Source organism: Narcine bancroftii, chromosome 5 (assembly GCF_036971445.1).
Source record: "Narcine bancroftii isolate sNarBan1 chromosome 5, sNarBan1.hap1, whole genome shotgun sequence".
NCBI lineage: Eukaryota > Metazoa > Chordata > Chondrichthyes > Torpediniformes > Narcinidae > Narcine > Narcine bancroftii.
In genome coordinates this window covers 98061249-98082718 of record NC_091473.1, presented here as the reverse complement: position 1 = coordinate 98082718, position 21470 = coordinate 98061249, and the positions used below count along the sequence as shown (strand labels likewise).

General features: G+C 38.6%; 1 protein-coding gene and 1 long non-coding RNA gene across 2 annotated transcripts in view; one reads left to right on the top strand and one right to left on the bottom strand.

The window, feature by feature from the left end:
• Positions 1-218: 218 nt before the first annotated feature.
• The window catches only part of LOC138763767 (uncharacterized), a 30341-nt gene continuing 9089 nt past the window's right edge, over positions 219-21470 (bottom strand). Inside the window, exons 2-3 of the long non-coding RNA XR_011357772.1 lie at positions 11498-11539; positions 219-385 (exon numbers count right to left, since the gene is read on the bottom strand). This is a non-coding gene — a long non-coding RNA (uncharacterized lncRNA). The remainder of the gene's footprint in view (positions 386-11497; positions 11540-21470) is intronic.
• podn (podocan) overlaps positions 2480-21470 on the top strand; it is a 37866-nt gene continuing 18875 nt past the window's right edge. The window contains exons 1-3 of the mRNA XM_069938479.1: positions 2480-2731; positions 6037-6130; positions 11710-11774. Of these exons, the coding sequence (XP_069794580.1) occupies positions 2483-2731; positions 6037-6130; positions 11710-11774 (408 nt within the window). The 5' untranslated portion in view covers positions 2480-2482. The remainder of the gene's footprint in view (positions 2732-6036; positions 6131-11709; positions 11775-21470) is intronic.

Here is a 21470-nt window from a genome sequence, read left to right as displayed (position 1 = left end):
AGGAATTAAAGAGAGTGGCTGGGATGGGATATGTTGGCTGCTTTTCCAAGAGAGCAGGAGTTAGAAATAAAGTCAAAGAAGGAGAGGGGAATGGGGGGGAGAGGAGGTACGTGTGATGGCCTGAGCCACATTTGCAACCCACTGCAGTTTCTTGTGGACTTGGATGGAGCAATTTCTGTACCATGTAGTGATACACTCTGATATGATACTTACAGTGGTGCACCTGTAGAAGTCGTTGAGGAATGGTGGTGACATGACACATTTCCTCCAGCTTCTGAAGAAGTTGAGGGGCTGATGCACTTTCTTGGCAATTGCAGCGATGTGGGTGCACCACAAGAAGTCACGAGAGATGCTTACACCAACTTGACAACGCTCTGTGATCTGCCTAAATAGCAAAAAAAAACTACTTTGTCTCAGGTAAGTAAAGGCTAATTTAATAGACAAAGCTAAATTGCATTACTGCTGAGTATAAGCTCTATGAAAACAATATCATTGTTTTAATTAGAAAATAATAAATCATGTAAAAAAAAATCATTCTTTAAAGTTTAGCCAAAATATAATCAGTATTTTAAAGATGCATTTGATTCTAATTGAGGAAATATGGTAGATTACTTTGTGTGGTCCAAACATGCATCTCATGTGCTGTGGGAGTCCCACAGCTACACATTCCTACAAATCATTGTCATGCCATGAGTGTTTGAATCCGACCCCTGTGGTGAAGGCTTATTCCTTTCGAGAACTTTGCCGAGGTAGTAACCTTATCAGTGATTGATGCAAAACTCTGATCTGATTGTCAGTTCAATCTAAACAAGTTTATTTTTTAAAAAGTGGACTGTGCCTCATTAATGAAACTACCAACAGCAGCAACTTCCAGTAGGAGGAAAAGGAAAAGCAATAACATCAGGTCAGACTTGAGAAGATTGCTTGCCTTTATACGGTTGAATGAGATTTGTATGTGTTGATTGTAGACAGACTCAGGTGTGCATTGAGAGCAAGAAGGAAGAGTAATTTTATATGATTCTTCTGGTGGTTATTAGTAATTAATTGGAATTGTAATCTTTCAGCTTGCTAGCCAGATAATGGAGTCATCTTCTCCAAATGTGTTTTTACAAATTCAAAGCAAATTGTAAATAAGCTCCTTTTCACTATTGAAGATATGGTATTATGGTAAATCATTATATAATAGTGTATAATAGGAATTTATTTGCCAATGTAGTTAAAAACAAAGCATACATCGCTAAAATACAAGAAAGAAAATAATTATTAGCTAATCTGTAGGTATAAATTAAGAGAGATACTAAAACTTGTGTCCAGGTACAGTTTTTTTTATTTATGAGGTAATTATATGGCTGTAACTTGTAAGGAAAAATTCAAGGTCAGGGTCATCAGAATCCCATTTCTAAAGGGAGGACATCAGTAATTAGAATCAAGTGGTTTATATTTGAAAACTAGTTTAAATTATCCAAGATGATCTAAATGAAACAGTTACCTCTGCAGTTGGATGACATTGTGCTTGGTTCGGGAAATGATTATCTCAGTGCCTAGTAAATGGTACTGAAAATTCTGGCTTTAATTAATGACACCAGTCAAGGTAAAGCACTTTACAATGTTATTGAAATGGAGTGTCGTTGTTTGTGTTTAATACGTGGCATTTTCCTGCTTTCACTCTTGAGTGGGGTGTTATTGCCGAGTTTGACATATTACTCTCTTATTAGGGATCTTCGCCAGCATAAAATGAGTGATTAAACATAAAAATAAGTCTGTTCAACAGTATGCTTTGATCAGGATTTCCAGAGATTTACCCGAGAAAAGTTTTACAGAATTGTATGCTTCCAGATGTTACCATCAGAGTAGGCCCTTTTCATGTTTTGGAAAGACAGAAATTTTCTTTGCAAGTCAGTGTATAGTTTCTCTCCATTTTTGTTTCACATCTGGAAAAGATCTTCCTTTCCCTCTGGGAGGGGGGGGGGAATGAAAAGTTGTCCAAGCCAAAGCACTTTGGAGAGATGAAAATCACTTTCTCACTGTGCAGCTTTACACTTTGTTAATTGTCAAGAGTCGATTACGGTAAGTTTCTTGTGTCCTTCACCAGTTGGTAGAAAGCTTCAATTTAATTTAAAGAGAAGGATCTGCGTTAATAAAAATGCACATTGAACTAGTTGGCTCCCTTTGTTAACTATTCAAAGTGAAATGATACCAAGCAGTAAATTGATTTTAATGCCTTGTATCTCTTAATGTCATTTCGCAATGAGGAAAGATTTTTTTTGTAGATTATATATGTGAAAGGTTTACAAACTATATAATGATAAGTTGTACCTCAGGTTAATTTTATCTTTTGTACTTTTAATAAATTAATTAAAAATTATAGTTAAAATTTATCGAACTTGATCAAATTGAAATCTTGTATTAAATAGGTTGTAGAATTCCATATCACTTTCTATGTGTTTGAAATTAAATGAATTTCATTACTACAGGAAGTAAAATGTATTGGAGCAGTTGGCACCCTGTGCTGTGGCTCTTGACCTTCAGCTGCAGTGCAACAAGTGAAGAAAATTACGTCAGTGAATCAGTAAATAACCACACAGGAGTGACAATGGATCATGAAGTACAAGTGGATTATTGCCCTGCTGACTGCATTTGTAACCTAGATGGAACTGTAAACTGTGCTGGGGTGGATTTAAAGGAATTTCCCAAGAACTTATCAAAATCAATAGTGCATCTGTCTTTGCAGGTAAGATATAGCACAATTCCCTTGGGCAATGTTGCTTGTGGTGTTCCACTGCAAAAATACAGTTGGAAATGCCTGCTCTTCACTTTAACTGGGAAGAGATGCAGTGTACAGCTCCATTTAATGAACTGCTGATCACAGCTACTGTTTCTTGCAGTACCGAGAACTGTGAATCAAAATTTTATTATTTTTAAAATGTATTAAAATGTTGACATATAGCAGGGTTGCAGGCACTTTCAGCCCACGAGCCCGTGTCGCCCAATTACATCCAATTGACCTTACAAGTCCCAGTTTTGAATGGCGGGAGGAAGACCCACACAGACATAGGGAGAACGTACAAGCTTCTTTCAGCAAGCGTGGGATTGGAACCCCCTTCCCGATCACTGGCGCTGTAACTGTTGTGCTAACTGTGCTGTAATGAAGATGTCACAAAATTTGTTGCAATAAACCACATTTCAAAATAAATAAAATAGTGCTAGAAAAAGAAAGAGACAAAGTAAGGTAGTGTCTGGTTCATTCAGGAATCCAATGGCAGCAGGGAAGAAGCTGTCCTTGTACCGCTGAGTGCATGTCTTCAGGCTCCTATACCTTTTTCCCGGTGGTAGCAGAGCGAGGAGGCATAGCCTGGTTGGTGGGGTTTTTTGAGAATAGAGGCTGCTTTCTTAAGACATGCCTCTTGGAGTGAAAACTGATGCCCATGATGTTGCAGGTTGAGTTAACAACCCTCTGGAATATTTTCCAGTCTTAAGCATTGGCACCTCAATACCAGATAGTGATGCGACCAGTCCGAGTGCTCTCCACGGGGCACCTGTAGAAGTTTTCAAAAATCTCCTTGAAGTATGGCCATTCGTGAGCTTTCTTCGTGATTGCGTTGACATGTAGGCTCCAGGGACATTTGTCCAGAGAAATTTACACCCAGGAATTTGAAGTTCTTGACCCTCTTCACTGCTGACCTCTCGATGAGGAGTGGTTCGTGTTCTGGTTTCTTCCTGAAATTCACAATTATCTCCTTGGTTTTGCAAGGTTGTTCTTGTGACACCACTCAATTAACTTATCTATCTCCCTCCCATACCCTTCCTCATTACTGACTGTGATTCTGCCAACAACCATGGTGTCATCGGCAAATTTGCAGATAGCATTTGAATTGTGCCTAGTCACACGGGTGTATAGTGGGTTAAGCCCGCATTTTTGAGGTGTGCTTGTGTTGATTGTCAGTGAGGGGAAGACATTATTTCCAATTCGTACTGACTTGGTCTTCCGACGAGAAAGTCAGTGATTCAGTTGCAGAGGCCCAGGGTTTGTAGCTTGTTGAGAGAAATGAGGGAAATGTGGTGTTGAAGGCTGATCTATAGTCAATGAAAAGCAGCCGTATGTATGAATTGCTGTTGTCAGGGTGATTTACTGGAGAGCTAGTGGTATGGCCCACCTCACTGACAAAAGGCAAAGGAGGAAAAACCCAACACCCAACCCCAACCAACCAATTTTCCCCTGCAACCGCTGCAACCGTGTCTGCCTGTCCCGCATCGGACTTGTCAGCCACAAACGAGCCTGCAGCTGACGTGGACATTTACCCCCTCCATAAATCTTCGTCCGCGAAGCCAAGCCAAAGAAAAGAAGTGGTATGTTATCCTATTAGGCAGATGATGGTATCCATTTTAACAATTGGAATTAACAGACAAAAGGAAACTCGATTTAGCTGGGCTGCCGAGTCCCAACATCCTTAAACTCGTTAACTGTAACAATGTGCTTCGGTGGAGATTGTCAAGGTGTAAATATCAACAATTTGCCCTGGTTCAGCCACTTTTAATCTGTGACCAAGAAGTCAAGACGCACCTCTACTTCCTCAGAAGATTCACAAAATTTGGCACATCCCCAATGACTCATCAGTGAGGCACCATAGAAAACATTCTACCTGAATGTATTAAGAGTTTGGTACAGAAATTTCTGCCCAAGACGGCGAGAAGTTGCAGAGAGTTGCAAGCTCTGTTCAGGGCAACTTGCAAAATAGTTGCCCTCCACTGACTGTGTGTACACTTCCTTTGGAACAAAGGACTGATTTCCACTTCTGTTGTGCACCTTTGCTTCCCCCCCACCCCCCCCCCCCCCACCCCTCCCCATCCATCCTTAGGAGAAGAGTTTGAAATGGTCTACAACCAGATTTAAGGACAGCTTCTTTTCTGATTTTAAGAGACTTTTGAACAGACCTCATACGTCACCCTATCTCTGTCACATTTCACATACCATTTCATCATGGACCTTGTACTGACTTGACTGCACTTTTTGCTGTAACTATATTTTGAATGACCTATTGTACTTGTATATGAGTTGATTTGACTGAATTGTACACTAAACAAAGTTTTTCACTAAGTCTATATGCATGATACTAACAAACAATTCAAGGCCCTCCTTCAATCCTCCCTCAGTTTAGTTACAACTAGGGATCAAAACGCATCATTTTAGTTTGTGTTTGTTAGTTCCATTCTGGCCAGTGTTTATCAATTTCCTCAAGGTACCCACTGTATTAAGTAACTTGCATTATATGAACAAGCTTTATTGAACTCATCAAAATTTTACATTTAACAAAGTAATTTTAAACCAAAATGAATGACTATAGATTCCAAAAAATATATAATTATTGATGTTTTTAAAGGTTTTTCGCATTTTAAAAATTGTAGTTTAAAACACTGAGTTCAAGAGTCACGGGCATTGATATCGTAACGGACCTAAATCATATCATCGTCTGGTGCACAGATTCTGCTGTGGCATAAACCAGAATCTCCTTATAATATGATAGAATTTCCAAAAGCACTCACATCTGCGTAATTGTTCTAAATTGCTTCATTTCATTTATCAGAACCTTTCCACACTTGCCTATGTCTACTACATGCTACATCTTAGAGTAACAGGCAAATGTCATGTGCTTTTTTGAAACCTACAGAATGTGTTCAGTGGTATTTTGAAATTTACTTATGTTGAATTTTCATTGCGGACATTCATTGCGGGTTGAATTGGATGGATAAACATTGCTGCATATATCTTGGCAAAATTACATTTCATAATACTCCATTGATGGTATATACACCAAAATTAGATCCACAGTATATCATACCTGTCATCATTATTTTGCTTTGTTTAAAATTAAACTTCATTTTTCTTGATTTTAAACATGGGTCAAATGCCAACTGTGAACTCTCTCTCCATGATATGACATTCCACTGCCAATTCACTCCTGGCTATCTTTACTTACTAGAGAGAGGTTTCAGAGCTCCTGGCAGAACTCGGAATTCATGTCATTTCTTTTTATTTAGAACAATGCTTTAGAACTGATCCCTCTGGAGGAGTTAACAAGGCTGCAGAGTCTGGAGACGTTTAACTTGCAGAATAACCGTCTTACATCTAAAGGTAATGAGAATGTTCCTTTTGTGATGTTTTCCTTAAAACCAAAGGAAAGCTCAGGGATGTATGAATTTGGCTTCATCTAATATATTTTAATTTCTCAAACTGAGTTATGTAATGATGTAAGAACTTTTTTTTACTAATTACACTGGACAACAATTTTTTTTCAAAAGGTTTGCTTCCTGAAATAAACAATTGGGGATTATGATAGACAACTCCACGCTAAACACAAAGATAATTAAAGATTTGCTGTATCACGTAGGAAGTTGAAGAAACATTAAATGAACTTTTATTGAATTTAATATGTTTAATTGCATAATGTACCTCTGAGCCAAGCTTTTAGGTAAACTGGACATGTTGCACAACAAATATGAGGAGCCCAGGGTTTGTCTTGGTGTCTAATTTTCCAACCAAAATAGAGCTCATAGGCTTTCTTAATAAGTGGAGTCATGCTGCCTTTTTGAACCTTAAGTGTATACCTGCCACAAATGTAGCAGAATGTATTGCAGTTGTTGCGATACTGATGAGATATTTCTGTTGCATTGAATCTTCATAAAGACAATAAATGCTAGTGTTAAAGTACAGTCTCTATGCTAGCGCTTGAAGAGCATGTTTATCAACGTGCGTTCAATCTATAATCAATGTAATGCACAGCACTTGTATATGTGAACTGCTCTTGTAGCCTGAATGCATGTATCCTGACTAAGTATACCCAGGCCTAAGACAACATTTGCATAGCACCTGCTCTGAGTGCATGCCCAGAAATGCTTGGACTGACCAAAACAGTTTGCTTTGTGGACAATATGCTAGTCAACTTGAAATACGGCAGGAAATTACAAAAGTAGATTAGCAGCCCAAAATCCATAAAATGCACCCAAAAGTGTTCAGGAAGCAAAATCTTCATTGTCCTGTGTTTGTGTGCTTACAGTCTATTTGGCTTTGTCGGTGACCTTAGTATCTTTAAGAAATGTTTTGTATTTCTTTACATATTTATAATGTCATTTTGTTTCCCCCCCTCCCCCGTTTACTTTTCTTTCTGTACCAAAAATAACTGCCTTTTTCCTGAAGTGTTCCTTTATAGCATAACTATAGTTATTGAAACTACATGTATTTTTTTAATTTTTACTTGCATTTTAAGATCTCTGTTTTCTTTCAGTTTATATTTTAAATTTAAAAGTTTTTATCTTTTAAGTTCTCTAACCTCATATTTGCATGTCAGAGATAACTGGTCAATCTGTTCATGTGGGTGCTGCTTCACGTATGGTTATGAGGGAGTGTGTGCCAGCTAGGAAGGCTGATGGATTTACTATTACACTCTCCCCATGTAAGGACTAAGGATCTCATTTGGTTTCTTCTCCCAATGTTAACCATCAGCATGGATCTTCCTGGACCTTAGCCTGAAAGGTGCTTTAGAAACACATTATAATTTCTGATTTTCACTCAGCAAGTGGCTAAAAAGGCTGACATTTAAATTCCATCCCTAGTTATAACCAAGCAACTTGTTGAGTAAGTTCAGATTCAGAATTCATATTTATATGGGAAGTGGAGTCACAGATCAGGTAAGAACCGCAAGAAATAATAAATCATTTGAGTTTCTACAACATGGCCATTTTGTGGTGTCTTTTATGACAACTATTTTCTTCATTTTGTAAAAACTAGATCTTCAAGTAAGCAAGGTTTAACTTAAGATCCAATCTATCCAGCAATATTAGCTCTTCATATTCCTTTCATGCTGCAATGGCAATCTTGACAGATTGGATGGGTTGTGCCTTCCCTTTAAACATCCCCTCAGTATCCATAATAACATTATTGCAGGGGCAAGCTTGCAAACTTGCTATACTTTTTCATTCTTCGGTACAACTTTTTGCTCAAAAATATCTTGGAGTAGACCCTTTAGTTTCCTTCCTATCGGCTTGACATAATTTACAATAGCACAACTTGCTTCTCAGAAACCTTGTTTACTTGATTTGTATAAAAGAATTTAAAATGTTCTTAGGAGGGTTGAGATAATATGTTTCCTATGTCAGAGAAAATAATTGTGTCCTTTATTATGAGAGGAATTATACAGAGCAGATAAGATGACATCAAATTCGAATGACAAAATTAAAGGGGCCTGAGACGAGGAACTTCAGTTGCATCTTCCAGAGGAATCATGGGAGAAAATTTATGGATTGGTTAATACCTCTTCAATATGTGCTCGTCATTATTTGATTCAGTTCAAAGTGATACATCGGGCTCGTATAACCATATAACAATTACAACATAGAAACAGGCCAACTTGGCACTTCTAGTCCATGCCGAACACTTTCTTCCACCTAATCTCACTGACCTACTCTCAACCCGTAACCCTCCATTCCTTTCCCATCCATATACATTTCCAACTTCTCCTTAAATGCCTCCACCACTTCGTCTGGAAGCTCGTTCCACTATTCCGCCACTCTCTGAGTAAAGAAGTCCCCCCTCATGTTTCCTCTAAACTTTTGCCCTGTATCTCTCAACTCATGTCCTCTTATTTGTATCTCCCTTTTTATTAAAGGAAAAAGCCTCTCCACATCAACTCCATCTATAGCCCTAATAATTTTTAATACTTCATTCAAATCTCCTTTCAACTTTCTATGCTCCAAAGAATAAAGACCTAACTTATTTAACCTTTCCCTATAACTTAGACCCTGTAACCGTGGCAACATTCTAGTAAATCTTCTCTGCATTCTTTCCAATTTGTTGATATCTTTCCTATACTTTGGTGACCAAAACTGTACACAATACCCAAAGTTTGGCCTCAATAATGTCTTGTACAATTTTAACATAAGATCCCAGCTCCTAAACTGAGTTATAAAGGCCAAAATACCATAAGCTTTCTTCACCATCCTATTCACATGTGACTTCACCTTCAGGGAACTAAGTACCATTATTCCTAGATCCCTCTTTTCTACTGCACTCTTCAGTGCCCTATCATTCACCATGTCTGTCCTATTTTGATTAGCCCTACCAAAATGTAACACACTCTTCTAACTGGCCTAAATCCTTCTGCAAGCTTTGAAACCCTTCTTCACTATCCACAGCTCCACCTATCTTCATATCTTCTGCATATTTACTAATCCAATTTACCACCCCATTATCCAGATCATTAATATATATGACAAACGGTAATGGACCCAATACTGATCCCTGAGGCACACCACTAGTCACCAGCTTCCAATCTGACAAACAGTTATCTACCTCTACTCTCTGGCATCTCCCATACAACCATTGTTGAATCGATTTTACTACTTCAATGTTAATATCTAATGATTGAACCTTCCTAACTAACCTTCCCTGAGGAACCTTATCAAAGGCCTTATTAAAGTCCATATTTACAACATCCGCTGCCTTACCTTCATCAACTTTCCTTGTAATCTCCTCAAAAAATTCGATAATGTTTATCAAACATGATCTTCCCCTCTCAAATCCATGTTGACTGTCCCTAAACAAACCCTGTCTATCCTATATATTACCATCTCTAAGAATACTTTCCATTAACTTACCCACCACTGACATCAAACTTACAGGTCTATAATTACTAGATTTACTCGTATCACCTTTTTAAACAATGGAACTATATGAGCTACCCACCCACACCATTCCTAATGACATTTTAAATATCTCTGTCAAAGCCCCTACTATTTCTACACCAACCTCCCTCAGGGTCCTAGGGAATATCTTATCAGGACCTGGAGATTTATCCACCCTTATTTTCCTTAAAAGCGCCAATACTTCTTCTTCAATCATCGTCGTTTCCATAACTTCCCTACTTATTTCCCTTACTTTACACAAATCAATATCTTTCTCCTTATTAAATCCTGAAGAAAAAAAAACTTCAAAATCTCCCCCATCTCTTTTGGTTCCACGCACATAGCCGTCTGCTCTCATCCTCTAGGGGACTAATTTTATCCCTCACTATCCTTTTGCTCCTAATATATGTTGAAAGACAAATTGGCCGGTATTTTTTCTAACGTTAGTCCTATTTGTGACGTATGTAAATCAGAAGTGGCTTCTCTAACTCGTATGTTTTGGTCATGAGGTAATGGATAGTTAGATATTTTTAAGAAAGCTATGCTGGATATAATTTTTCATTAACTGCTCTTTTTGGAATTATAGTTCCACAAGTGGGATGAGTTCCCACTCCTACATATCAGATTGAAGCCTTTTCTACATTGTTAGCTAGAAGAGTTATCTTATTATCTTCAGAAAGATTCTAATCCATCTAGTTTGACTCAATGCTTCCTCAAATTATGTCATGTTTAAGTTTAGAGAAAGTTAGGAGGAGTACATTTGTTACTTCTGTTAAATTTGAAGAGACTTGGGAACCTTTTGTAATTATTTCCACATGACAGAATAATTATTTTCCCTTCCGGACTTTATTTAATTTTATTTCTTTTCTCTTTGATGGTGAAGACCAGGTGATTAATTTGTATGAATAAATTCCCAAGATAGGCTGCCCAGTCTTTTTCTTTTTCTTTTTTAGATGAGGTGAAGTTTTATATAATTTTTTTCTAATTTTGAAGATTTCAGTTTGAGGAGATGAGAACGTATTTGTTAATTGTGGTGTAATGCAATATGTTATATCTCACGATAGTGATATTTTTCTCTTCTTGATTATCTATTCCTATTCTCCTTTGTATTGTTTACCTATAATACAATTAATAAAAGGTTGTAAAGAAAAAAAAGATGACATCAAATGAGACTATAATGCAGCACATAATTATGATTAAATGAAAAATGCAGGGATAGGAAAAGGATAATAGAAGAACCCTAACATCTTGTATTCACCTGAATGAAAAGCAATATGATTACAATTTTGTATCAATGATTCCATTGCACCCAATCTCTTTTGTAAATTCACAACATTGAAATTAGGACTCCATGTCCTGTATCCCATTTTTCATTTGGCTCTGGATGTACAGACAGAGTTAGTGTTGCAGTCAGCACTTGCAAAAGTGTTTGTAGTTGGGCAGGAACCCTTTGAAAGAAGCTGCTCCCACGACTGCTCGAGGGCCTGTACAATACTTAAGTGACCTCACACAATTAAAGCAAATATTAAATATTAGTGATTTATACCCTTGTAACTGCTCTGCTGCACTGAAGTCGATAGAGAACAAATACTGAGGCCGCTTGTGCAGAAAATACCCCAAAATATGGATGGAGCATCTGTTGGAATGCAATCCTTAAAACCATCACTATTTTGGATCTTCCCTGTTTAGGTAAAAACTGTTTCTCTTGGTTATCTGAGGAAATATTTACAGCTGTGAGAGTTTCTACCCATCATCCTGGTTCATCCAAAAGCAAGAAAATTATATATTTGAAGAAAAAACAAACTTATTCATTTCTACTTACCTTGCAGACATCTTTTATTGGGAACTATTTCACTGGGAAATCCTGAAAGGATCAATGAAAGCAATGATATTTTAATGCAACAAAAAAAAAAACTGGCATTATTTGAAAGTTAAAATAATCAGGTTTATAATAACACATTTTCAGATATGATGATGAATTAAGCAATTCCAATGTCAAAGATGATTGAATTTTCCTTATTTGACTTTCTGAAGGGCTACCCGATGATGCATTAAGTTCTCTTAAGAATTTGCATTATTTATACCTGGCGAACAATAAGGTAAAATATTTTGGTTATTTTAAACATGTAGAAGATTATCTGAGTTTATTTCATTAATTAAGTTACAAGCATGTCATAACATTCTACCTTCATCAAATGTAAGCTTTGCATGGATAAGAATTTGTGATATAATAGTTATGAATTTGAAATGAATTTGGAAGAGCCTCATAGAGCTTTAATGACCAGTACTGCAAGACTTTGAAATAACTGTCTCACTCTCAGATGACTAATGATTGATAACAGCTTGGTTAATAGCACTAATTATCCTTCCATTATTATGAATGTTGAGAAATGTTATTTAAAATTGATTATAATCCATTTGTTCAACATTAAAATTAGATTCATTTAAATAATTATAAAAATCAGATCAAGCTATTTTATCATGTTCTCAGTTCATGTGAATTTTTCCTCCATTAAATCCTGAGCAGTCATAAAACAGTGGTTCAGCAATCTGTCCATACGCGTACAATGCTGACCTTAGTCATGTTGATGTGGGACTATTGGGTGGAGGCTGGAGAATTCTGCCTAGAAAGTAAAACATCAGCAGAAAAATAAGCACTGGATTTTTTTTTTTCCTGTCAGGGTGCTCCTAGAGTAGGTTGATCAGATGCTCCCATGTTCACATATGGTGTCATGGAGATCAAATCAAGGAAAAGTGAAAAACTGACACAAAGCAAGAGGAAAATATATGCTGAAACACAAAGTGCAAAACTTGTCCTACATTCCTACATCTCGCGTCTCGTATCTATCCAGGGCCATGAATGGAACTTCCAGGTGAGGTAGAGCTTGACATGCACGTCGTCCAACCTAATCTATTGCATTTGGAGTAATTGGTGTGGCCTCCGCCACGTTGATGAGACCAAATGCAAAATGGTTGAGCATTTTGCCGAGCACCTGCAAACATTTGTGGGCTAGGCTTGAGCTTCTTGTAGTGAATCGTTTCAATTATGATATGCCTGTCCTCTGCCTTATCCATATGATCAGAGAGAGGCCAAAAGTAAACTGAAGATGCAAATGAATCAACACATCATATTCATACAGAACAGCCTTAAACCAAACGACACGAATATGATTTTTCTAATTTAGGTTAAACTTTCTCCTCTATCTGGTTCCACTGTTTCCATCTCTTCTTGCACCTCTTCCTTATTTTCCTCCTCCCTCTCAAGGTTTCTCTCTCTTTCTCTCTCTCTTTTCCTGTCTCCACCTCTCTTATCTTTTGACCAATACCCTATTACCTTTTGTATCCTCCCCAGCTCATTTCAACTTCATATATGTAATCTTACCCCCTTTTAACTTTAGTTGCAATAAAAGGTGATGATCTGAAATGTTGACTGACCATTTGTGCCCCTGGATGCTGCCTTACCTGCTGAGTTCTTCCAACAGTTTGGTTGAGAAATACATGCTACTGCATGTGTTCATAGCTCTTAACTTTATCCCTCAATATTGGCTTCAATAGATTAATCTTCAATAGATTTCTGGACATTAAAAGTCATAGGATATGGTGAAGGTGTGAAGAATCTGCTGAGATAGATGAATTCAGGCTCAAAGGGGCTGAGTGGCCACCTTTTCCTTGTATTAATACATTATGTTCTGGAGGAAGTGGCAGGTATTAAAGGACCACCTACATTTGTAACAATACACTAAGAACACATTAAGAATGATTGGTTTGACAGTAAAGTGTAGTTGTCTTGTGATATTAACAGATTTATGAACAAAATAAGTGAAGATCTTGTGGTGCTTGGTTAGCAGAGGTCTAATGTAAAATTTGGATGTGAAAATAGACTGAGTCACTGCTACACTTGTCCATGATTCAGGTGGGCAAGGAAGATCTTTAGGTGCAGAAATATCTGGGGAACTGGAAAAGGTGACAATTTCTTCTCTTCAGTTTACTTAACTCCTGTTGAATCATTTTACTCCTATTCACTCAAAGATGTTGCTTTGAAGGCTTATTCTCAAGTCTCAATGAAGGCCACAAGGAGTTTTCAGGTACCAAAAAAATATCTAGTTCAATGAACAAAATGTGTTATTGTTTGATGTTGCCAATGTCAAATGATTTGCAAATAAATCGAAGGTCGGCATGACTTTGATGAAGCATACTAGGCAATGGTACAGAGCGATGGAGTACGGGTTTGCCCTTGGACTTAACACAGTGAACCCTTCACCTTAACTATGCTGTCAATTGGATAGCTGAATAGCAATGGACAGTGAGCTGCATCTTGGCATATATGCGAGCTACTGGCTATAATACAATATTGATTAAATGGCCACTGTAAATTGCTCTTGGTGTGTTGGTGGATGATACTGTATAATCTGGAGGGAGTATGGGGAGAATAAAATGGGATCAATGTTGGATCTGTGTTAATGGGTCCTGATTGTTGGTGTGGATTCAATGAGCTGTTTGTGTGTCGTATGACTCTGACTCCCTGTCGCCCGAGGGAGGTTATGTGGCGGAATATAGGGGAAGGGAAAGCACTGAGTGTAGTTTACTGGAAATTAAAAATAGTTTCAATATGCTGAAAGAGCTTCAATTTCGTGGCAGTTGTAGAATATATGGCTGACAACCAAGGAGTACAGAGAATGTTCCACAGTAACATGATTGGAATATGAATCATGTATAACTTTTTCCAGAAAGTATTGCAGTTTCTGGACCGGCAAATATATTTTCTCTATTTGTTGTTCACTGAGCACGTTTATTGAAATATTTCAGTATTGATGATACATTGATTGAAAACTTGGCAACAACAATCTTGCACTCAATGACACCAAAACTATGGAGTTGATTGTTGAATTCAGGAAAGGAAAGACAGAGGTATACAATCCAATGATCATTAAGTCACTATGTTGGAGGATCTTTCCTGGACCCAATGCACCAATGACATCATGAAGAAAGCACATCAGCTTCCTCAGGAGTTTGTGGAAGTTTGTTATGACACCAGAAACCCTGGCAAATTTCTACAGAGGTGTGATGGAAAGTGTGCTGACTGGCATCATAGTCTGGTATGAGGATACCAATACCCCTGAGCTTAAAGCTCTCCAAAAGATAATGGACACAGTCCAGGACATCACATACAAAAACCCTCCCCACTATTGAGTACATGGAACACTGCCATCGGAGGGCAGCAGTAATCATCAAAGACCCACACCACCCAGCACACACTCTGTTCTCGCTGCTGCCGTCGGGAAAGAAGTATAGGTGCCACTAGACACGCACCAACAGGTTCAGGAACAGCTGCTAACCCTCTATCATACTCCTCAACCACAAACTTAATCAGGGGTTCATTTAAGGACTTTTACTTGTGCACTTTATTTTCTTTATGTTCTCTCTGAATTGCACAGTTTGTTTATGTTCGTTATCTGTTTACAGTCTTTGTTTACATGTTTACACTGCAGATTTTTTTTGCACGACCAATTAGTTATAATTCTGCTGTGCCTGCAGGATAAAAGAACCTCGGGGTTGTATGTGATGTCATGTACCGTATATACTCTGTCAATAAATCTGAAATCAGACATCGGAGTGAACTAATAAAAACCTTTGAAATTCTCACCTTTCGGAACAACATCTCTTCTTTATTGATAATGTATTGGTAACTATAAACCTTTGCTGGTATAGTCAATGAAAGACAGCGTGATGGAGATGTTGGGCATAGAACAGTACAGCACAGAAAACAAGCCCTTCAGCCCATGAACAGGATGTCCAAATGAAACAAAAACTCTGCTGCTTGCTCCTGGATATCCTTCCATTCCCTTCATATCCGTGCGCTTATCGAAAAGTTTTTTTTTAATCCCACTATTATCTGTTTCCTTCACTGCCACTTTGTGCAAAATATTTGCCCCATAGATCACCTTTCTCCTTCTCACTTTAAATGATTTTGCCCTGGGGAAAACGTACAGTTTGTGATGCAATTACTGATAATGTACTGAGACAAAATATAAAGCTTCTGTCAAACCAGTTGAAGATAGTGGTGGAGTAAATGATTGCTTCATTTATGATGCTGCTGTTTGCTGGGGAGTAAAACATATACAGGATATCCTATAAAACAGCAGGTAAAATTGTGGCCAACTGTTCACATTATTTGGCTCTGAAGATGGTACAGTATCTGGATATCTCAAATGGTTTTAAGCCAAAAGAATGTTTTGTACAAATAGTGGTTAGAGAGTCCAGCACAGTTTGGTACAAGTGAGTGAGAATTAATGGTCCAAGTCAGTCTTGAGGAAGCCAAGGTAATCACAAGCCTGTGGGAAATGTAAATTAGAATTTTTTTTGTCATGAACAAGTCATGAAATTCGATGTTTTGCAGCAGCGTCAGAGTGAAAACCTTCATATCCTAACCATCTTATGACATTACTTAAAAAAAAAGGAAAAATAAGAGTGCACGAAAAGTAAGGCAGTATCTTTGGTTCATTCATTATTCATGAACTTGATGGCAGTGGGGAAGAAGTTGTCCTTGTGCCGCTGTGTGATCATCTTTAGGCTCCTGTACCTTTTTCCAATGGTAGCAGAGTGAAGAGGGTGTGGCCTGGGTGGTGGGGGATCCTTGAGGATAGAGGCTGCTTTTTTAAGGCACCACCTTTGACTACTGCTTCAAGGAATACATGAATTGGTTTGGAATTTTACCCATTTTCAACAATGGCTGCTGTGATTTATTTTAATCTGCTTGCTAATAGATTAAATACTCGTGGGTAAAGCAAATATTGAAAGTAATGTCTTGGGGTCATGATGGTTGAGCATTGATGTGGATTCTGACAGGATCATTTTCAACACAAATGTCAACACCACTGAATTTCCCTTTCTTTCAAAATCCGTGGAGTTTATATCTAAGAATTCAATGGCCTTTGATTAGTCTTTCTAGTTTCCACTGTTAACATTTTAATGCAGAGTTTCATGAAAAGATGGAAATTAGTACAACTCCGCTTCGCTGATATGAGCAGCCACTGGACGTTGCAATTCCTTTTGTATTTTAAATAATGGTGAATATTGATAGCCTTTCCATTTTTGTAATTCTAAATAATTATTAAACAGAAATCCATAAAATAGTCATTTAAATTACTTATGCACAACATCTCCAAGATTACAGAATAATGTGGTAAAGGAGATATATGGTATGCCTGGTCAGGGTATTGAGTATAAGAGTAAGGAAGTCTTGTTGTAGTTACTGTACAACTCCAATGATCTGAAATTGGATTCTCTAAAATCCTCAGTTAACCAAACTTTAAAAAAAAAATTCAGGTAAACGAGCATATCAGAAATCCTCATTTATCCAAATATTTTTTCAGAGCAAACCTCACCGGGGACGTCAGGCTCCCGGCGCCGGCAGCAGCGGACCTCGGGCTCCTGGCATGAGCGGGGTCTCAATAGGGAGGTGTCGGTGATCAGTAGTGGCCAGCATTTTTTTTTGATGAGAATTAAACAATATTTTAATGCTTAGAAAGTCTTATCTTGTTGTTTGCTGTTGTTTAAGCCTATTACAAATGATTTGCTGTTACTCCTTTTAAAAAATGACCAATTCTGTGAAAGAAAATGATCCGAAATGGGCCCGGTCTTGACCATTTCGTATAATCAGAATTGTACTGTATATAAAAATTGGGTTAGGTCGCCCTTCCATTATTTTGTGTAATTTTGCTTGTCCAATTGCAGAAAAGATGAGGAGAGTTTGAAAGAGTACAGAATAGATTTACCAGGATTCTACCAGGATTGGATGGTCTGAGCTCTGGGGAGAGGTCTTCCAAACTTTGATTATTTTCTCTGGAGCACTAGAGACTGAGGGAAGACTTGATAGAAAATTCTAAAATTGTGTGGCAGAGATAAGGTTGATAGTCAGAATCTTTACCCTGCGGTGAAAATCTCACATACTTGTGTTGAAGGGGGAAAGTGCTGGACATGTGTTTTTTTTTTACATGTAGACTGGAAGGGTTGCCAGGACTAGTGGTGAAAGCAGATATGATAGTAATATTCAAGAGGCTTTAAGATAGAGACATGAATAAGAGGGTTTTGAGATATGTATGACATGCAGCAGAATTTTAGTTTAATTTGGACACCAAATAAACCTGAACCTGCTACCCCTCCACCAACAGACTCCGAATCAACCAACTCAATCAGAGACTCATTTAAGGACTCTTACTTGGTACATTATTTATTACTGAATATTTATTTTGTTTTCTGTTTGCAGTTACTTTGTTTACGTTTCTTTCTTTGCTTACATTTCTCTCTTTTGTATACATATTTTTCTTGAGTACAGTTTTTTGCACTACTGATATGTAGAAATTCAGCCTGGCCTGCGGGAAAAAGAATCTCAGGGTTGTATGTGATGTTATTTATGTACTCTTGACAATAAATCTGAACTTTGAACTATGATCCTGGTTATTGCGAACGTGAGGGCCGACGTGCCTGTTCCTGTGCTGTTCTGCTCCATGTTCTGGTTGGTACAGACATGAGGGCTGACTTGCCTGTTCCTGTGCTGTTCTGCTCCATGTTCTGGTTGGTACAGACGTGAGGGCTGACGTGCCTTTTCCTATGCTGTACTGTTCCAAGTTCTGATTGGTACAGACATGAGGGCTGACGTCCCTGTCCCTGTGCTGTAATGCTCCATGTTCTGGTTGGTAAAGATGTGAGGGCTGATGTGCCTGTTCCTGTCCTGTACTGTTCCATGTTCTGATCTAGGGGAAAAAAATTATATTTTCATCTAATAAGTAGAATTTAACTGGCTTTCAGAGATCGGAATGATGTGCATATTTTTGGTGGTGGAGCTAACTTAAGAAGGAAGATGGGACATTTTAAGAGCTAGTTGATTGATAACTACTTGCGATCAAAACATAAATTGTATCTGATCAAAATTAAAGCATATTTCTCTTGGACAATTTAGTTATATTGGTCCTTTTGACAATAAGATTTGAGTCCAAATTCATTCCAGACTCTGCTTGCTGTTGTTTCTGCCATTGGAAATGAGTGTGTCAGTTAGAGTGATTTTACATTAACCTGGTGCAGATCCAAAGGCAGCTTCAGAATACAACCTTGACATTCTCTTCCCTGTGGGAGAGGCAAAATTACCACTGCTTGGTAGGGCAAAAAAATCTGTAAGTATACATGTAAATAAATAGATGGATGTCAACAAACTGCAATACCGAGAGAGATAAAAATCAATAAAGTGCAAAAGTAAGAGTCCATAAGTAAGTCCCTGATTGAGTTTGTTGTTGAAGGGTCTGATGGTGGAGGGGTAGCCACTGTTGCCCATCCTGCAGCACTCCAGCTCCAAGCCTCCATCCAAAAAAGGCAGGTAAAATCTGGCAGTTCCAGAAACTGAGGAAGATCCAGCCAATTGTGAAATATATATTAGCAATTATAGATTTTGTGTCAATCAGAACCATCAAGTCATAGAGGAGGGTAGCATAAAAACAGCCTGTTCTGCCCACCAAGTCCCTACTGACTGTCAACCACCCATTTACATTGGTCCTTCACTAATGTACCTTTGTTTGGTTAAACATTGAGAAGATAGAGAGAATTAAACTTGTGCAAAATCATGTAGAGTGAGTGCAACTTTGGTGATAATTTCCATTATTCTAAAAGCAAGGATAAAATACAAAATTGTCTCAGTAGTAGGAGGTATAGGGCTGTAGTTGAGGGTTGTTTTGCCATCTGGAGTCCTGCGACCACTGGTGCGTTGCAGGGATTGGTACAGGGTGGTTTGTCATCCATGTCAAAGATTTGCATGCAAATGTAGTTGGCATAATTTGTAAATTTGTTGATGATATCAAAATTGATAGTACAATGGACAGTGAAGTAAGTTGTCTAAGTTTATAACAATGGGAAACTGGACAAGTATGAAGGGATGCATTTATAAAGTTTAACCAGGGCAGGACATTCTCAGTGAATGACTGGACCCTGGGTGCTTTTATTGATCAGGGATACAAGTTCCTATATAATGCAATGGGAAACTGGACAAGTATGAAGGGATGCATTTATAAAATTTAACCAGGGCAGGACATTCTTAGTGAATGACTGGACCCTGGGTGCTTTTATTGATCAGGGATACAAGTTCCTATGTAATGGCACTGATTTACCACAGCTTACAAACAAATCAAGAGTACACGCACTCGTTTCTTTCAGCACACCGTGAAGTCGACTTTCTTTTATTATTCACGGGACACCACATTGCATTCTTCAACTCTCCAAACCACCCAGTTAAACTCCTCTGACCTTCTCATTGGCTCCCTGCCACACGGGTAATTCTGACCACGCTCACTCTCATCTTCCTACACCTGAGATCCATCACCCATATACTGACGCTTAACAAACCCGTGCATGCGTGCTATTACCACTGCGCTTCGCATTGCTTACATCATCAGTGGCGGCCAGCATCACTCCCGACGAAGGTAAGTAGGCGACCGCACCCCACACCTCCAGCCTCCGAGCCATACAAGGAGGTGACTGATTAGAACTGTCCTGTTACCAAGCGGTAAGGTTAAATTAGCTCTGCTGCTGAACATCCAAGAAGAACCATGGGCAGACGTTCGCTCCACGAAGATGCATCACCACCTGCTGTTAATGCTCCTTCAATTGTCGATGGAAATGCTCATCGTCCGTTGGCCTGCAGATAGTAAGCCATAGTGCGAATACGGGTAGTGCCCAGAAGGTCAGTGGGAACTCAGAACAACGTTGACGCAAACTGAGACCCTCGATCTCTTGTAATAGAGACCCGAACACCAAAAGATGGACTCCAACAATCCATAAAAGCCCTAGCGGACCATCTCCGCAGAGATGTCTGTGATAGGAATGGCCTCCTGCCACCTGGTAGTTTGGTCTTCTCACTTGAACAGATAAATATTTCCCTGAAATGTCAGAAGCGGACCTATCAAGTTTAGATGCACATGCTGGAAATGGGAATCCAGAACAATAAAATCCACCAGCTTGGATTTCATGTGTCTGGAGACTTTAAAGTGTTGACATGGCAAACAGGTCCTTGCCCATAATCTAACTTCCCATTGAACATGAGGCCAGGTAAAACATTCTGTAACTAGTTTAATTGTTGCTGTTCTGCCAGGATGCGATAGATTGTGGAGAGACTTAAAAATCTCCCACCTTGTAACCGTCGGCATAAAAGGCCTAGACCTTCGTGTGGTAAAATCATCTTGAAGATGGAGTCCAGAGTTGATCCAGCGATACCGGATGAGATTTGGATCAGTGTGCTGTGCATCGATGGTAGTAGTTGTATGTAAGGTGTCAATGTCACGCCTAGACAGGACATTGGACACAGCATTTGCTTTTTCTCGGATGTTCCGTATATCCAATGAAAATTGTAGGATGAAGTCCAAGTGCCGAATCTCTCAGGGCAAATAGAGATGTCTGATGGTCTGTATAAATAGTGAAAGGACGACCTTCCAATATAAAGCTGTAATGTTTCACTGTGAGATAAATGGCCAAGAGTTCTCGACCAAATGTACTACACTTTGCCTGAGCCGGTGACAGTTTAGCTGGAAAAAATGCCAAACTTTCCAATTGCCCACAGACTTCTTGTTCTAACACTGCTCCCACAGCTCTGACAGATGCATCTGTGGTAAGAGAGAGCAAGGTGTTGGGCTTTTGTGTACAAGCATCATGGCATTCACGAGCCTCATCAGCAGCGGCCAGCACCACTCCCGACACCTAGTTTCCTGGTGAAGATATAGGCTGTGCATGCCTTATTGATCGGGGCATTAACTATA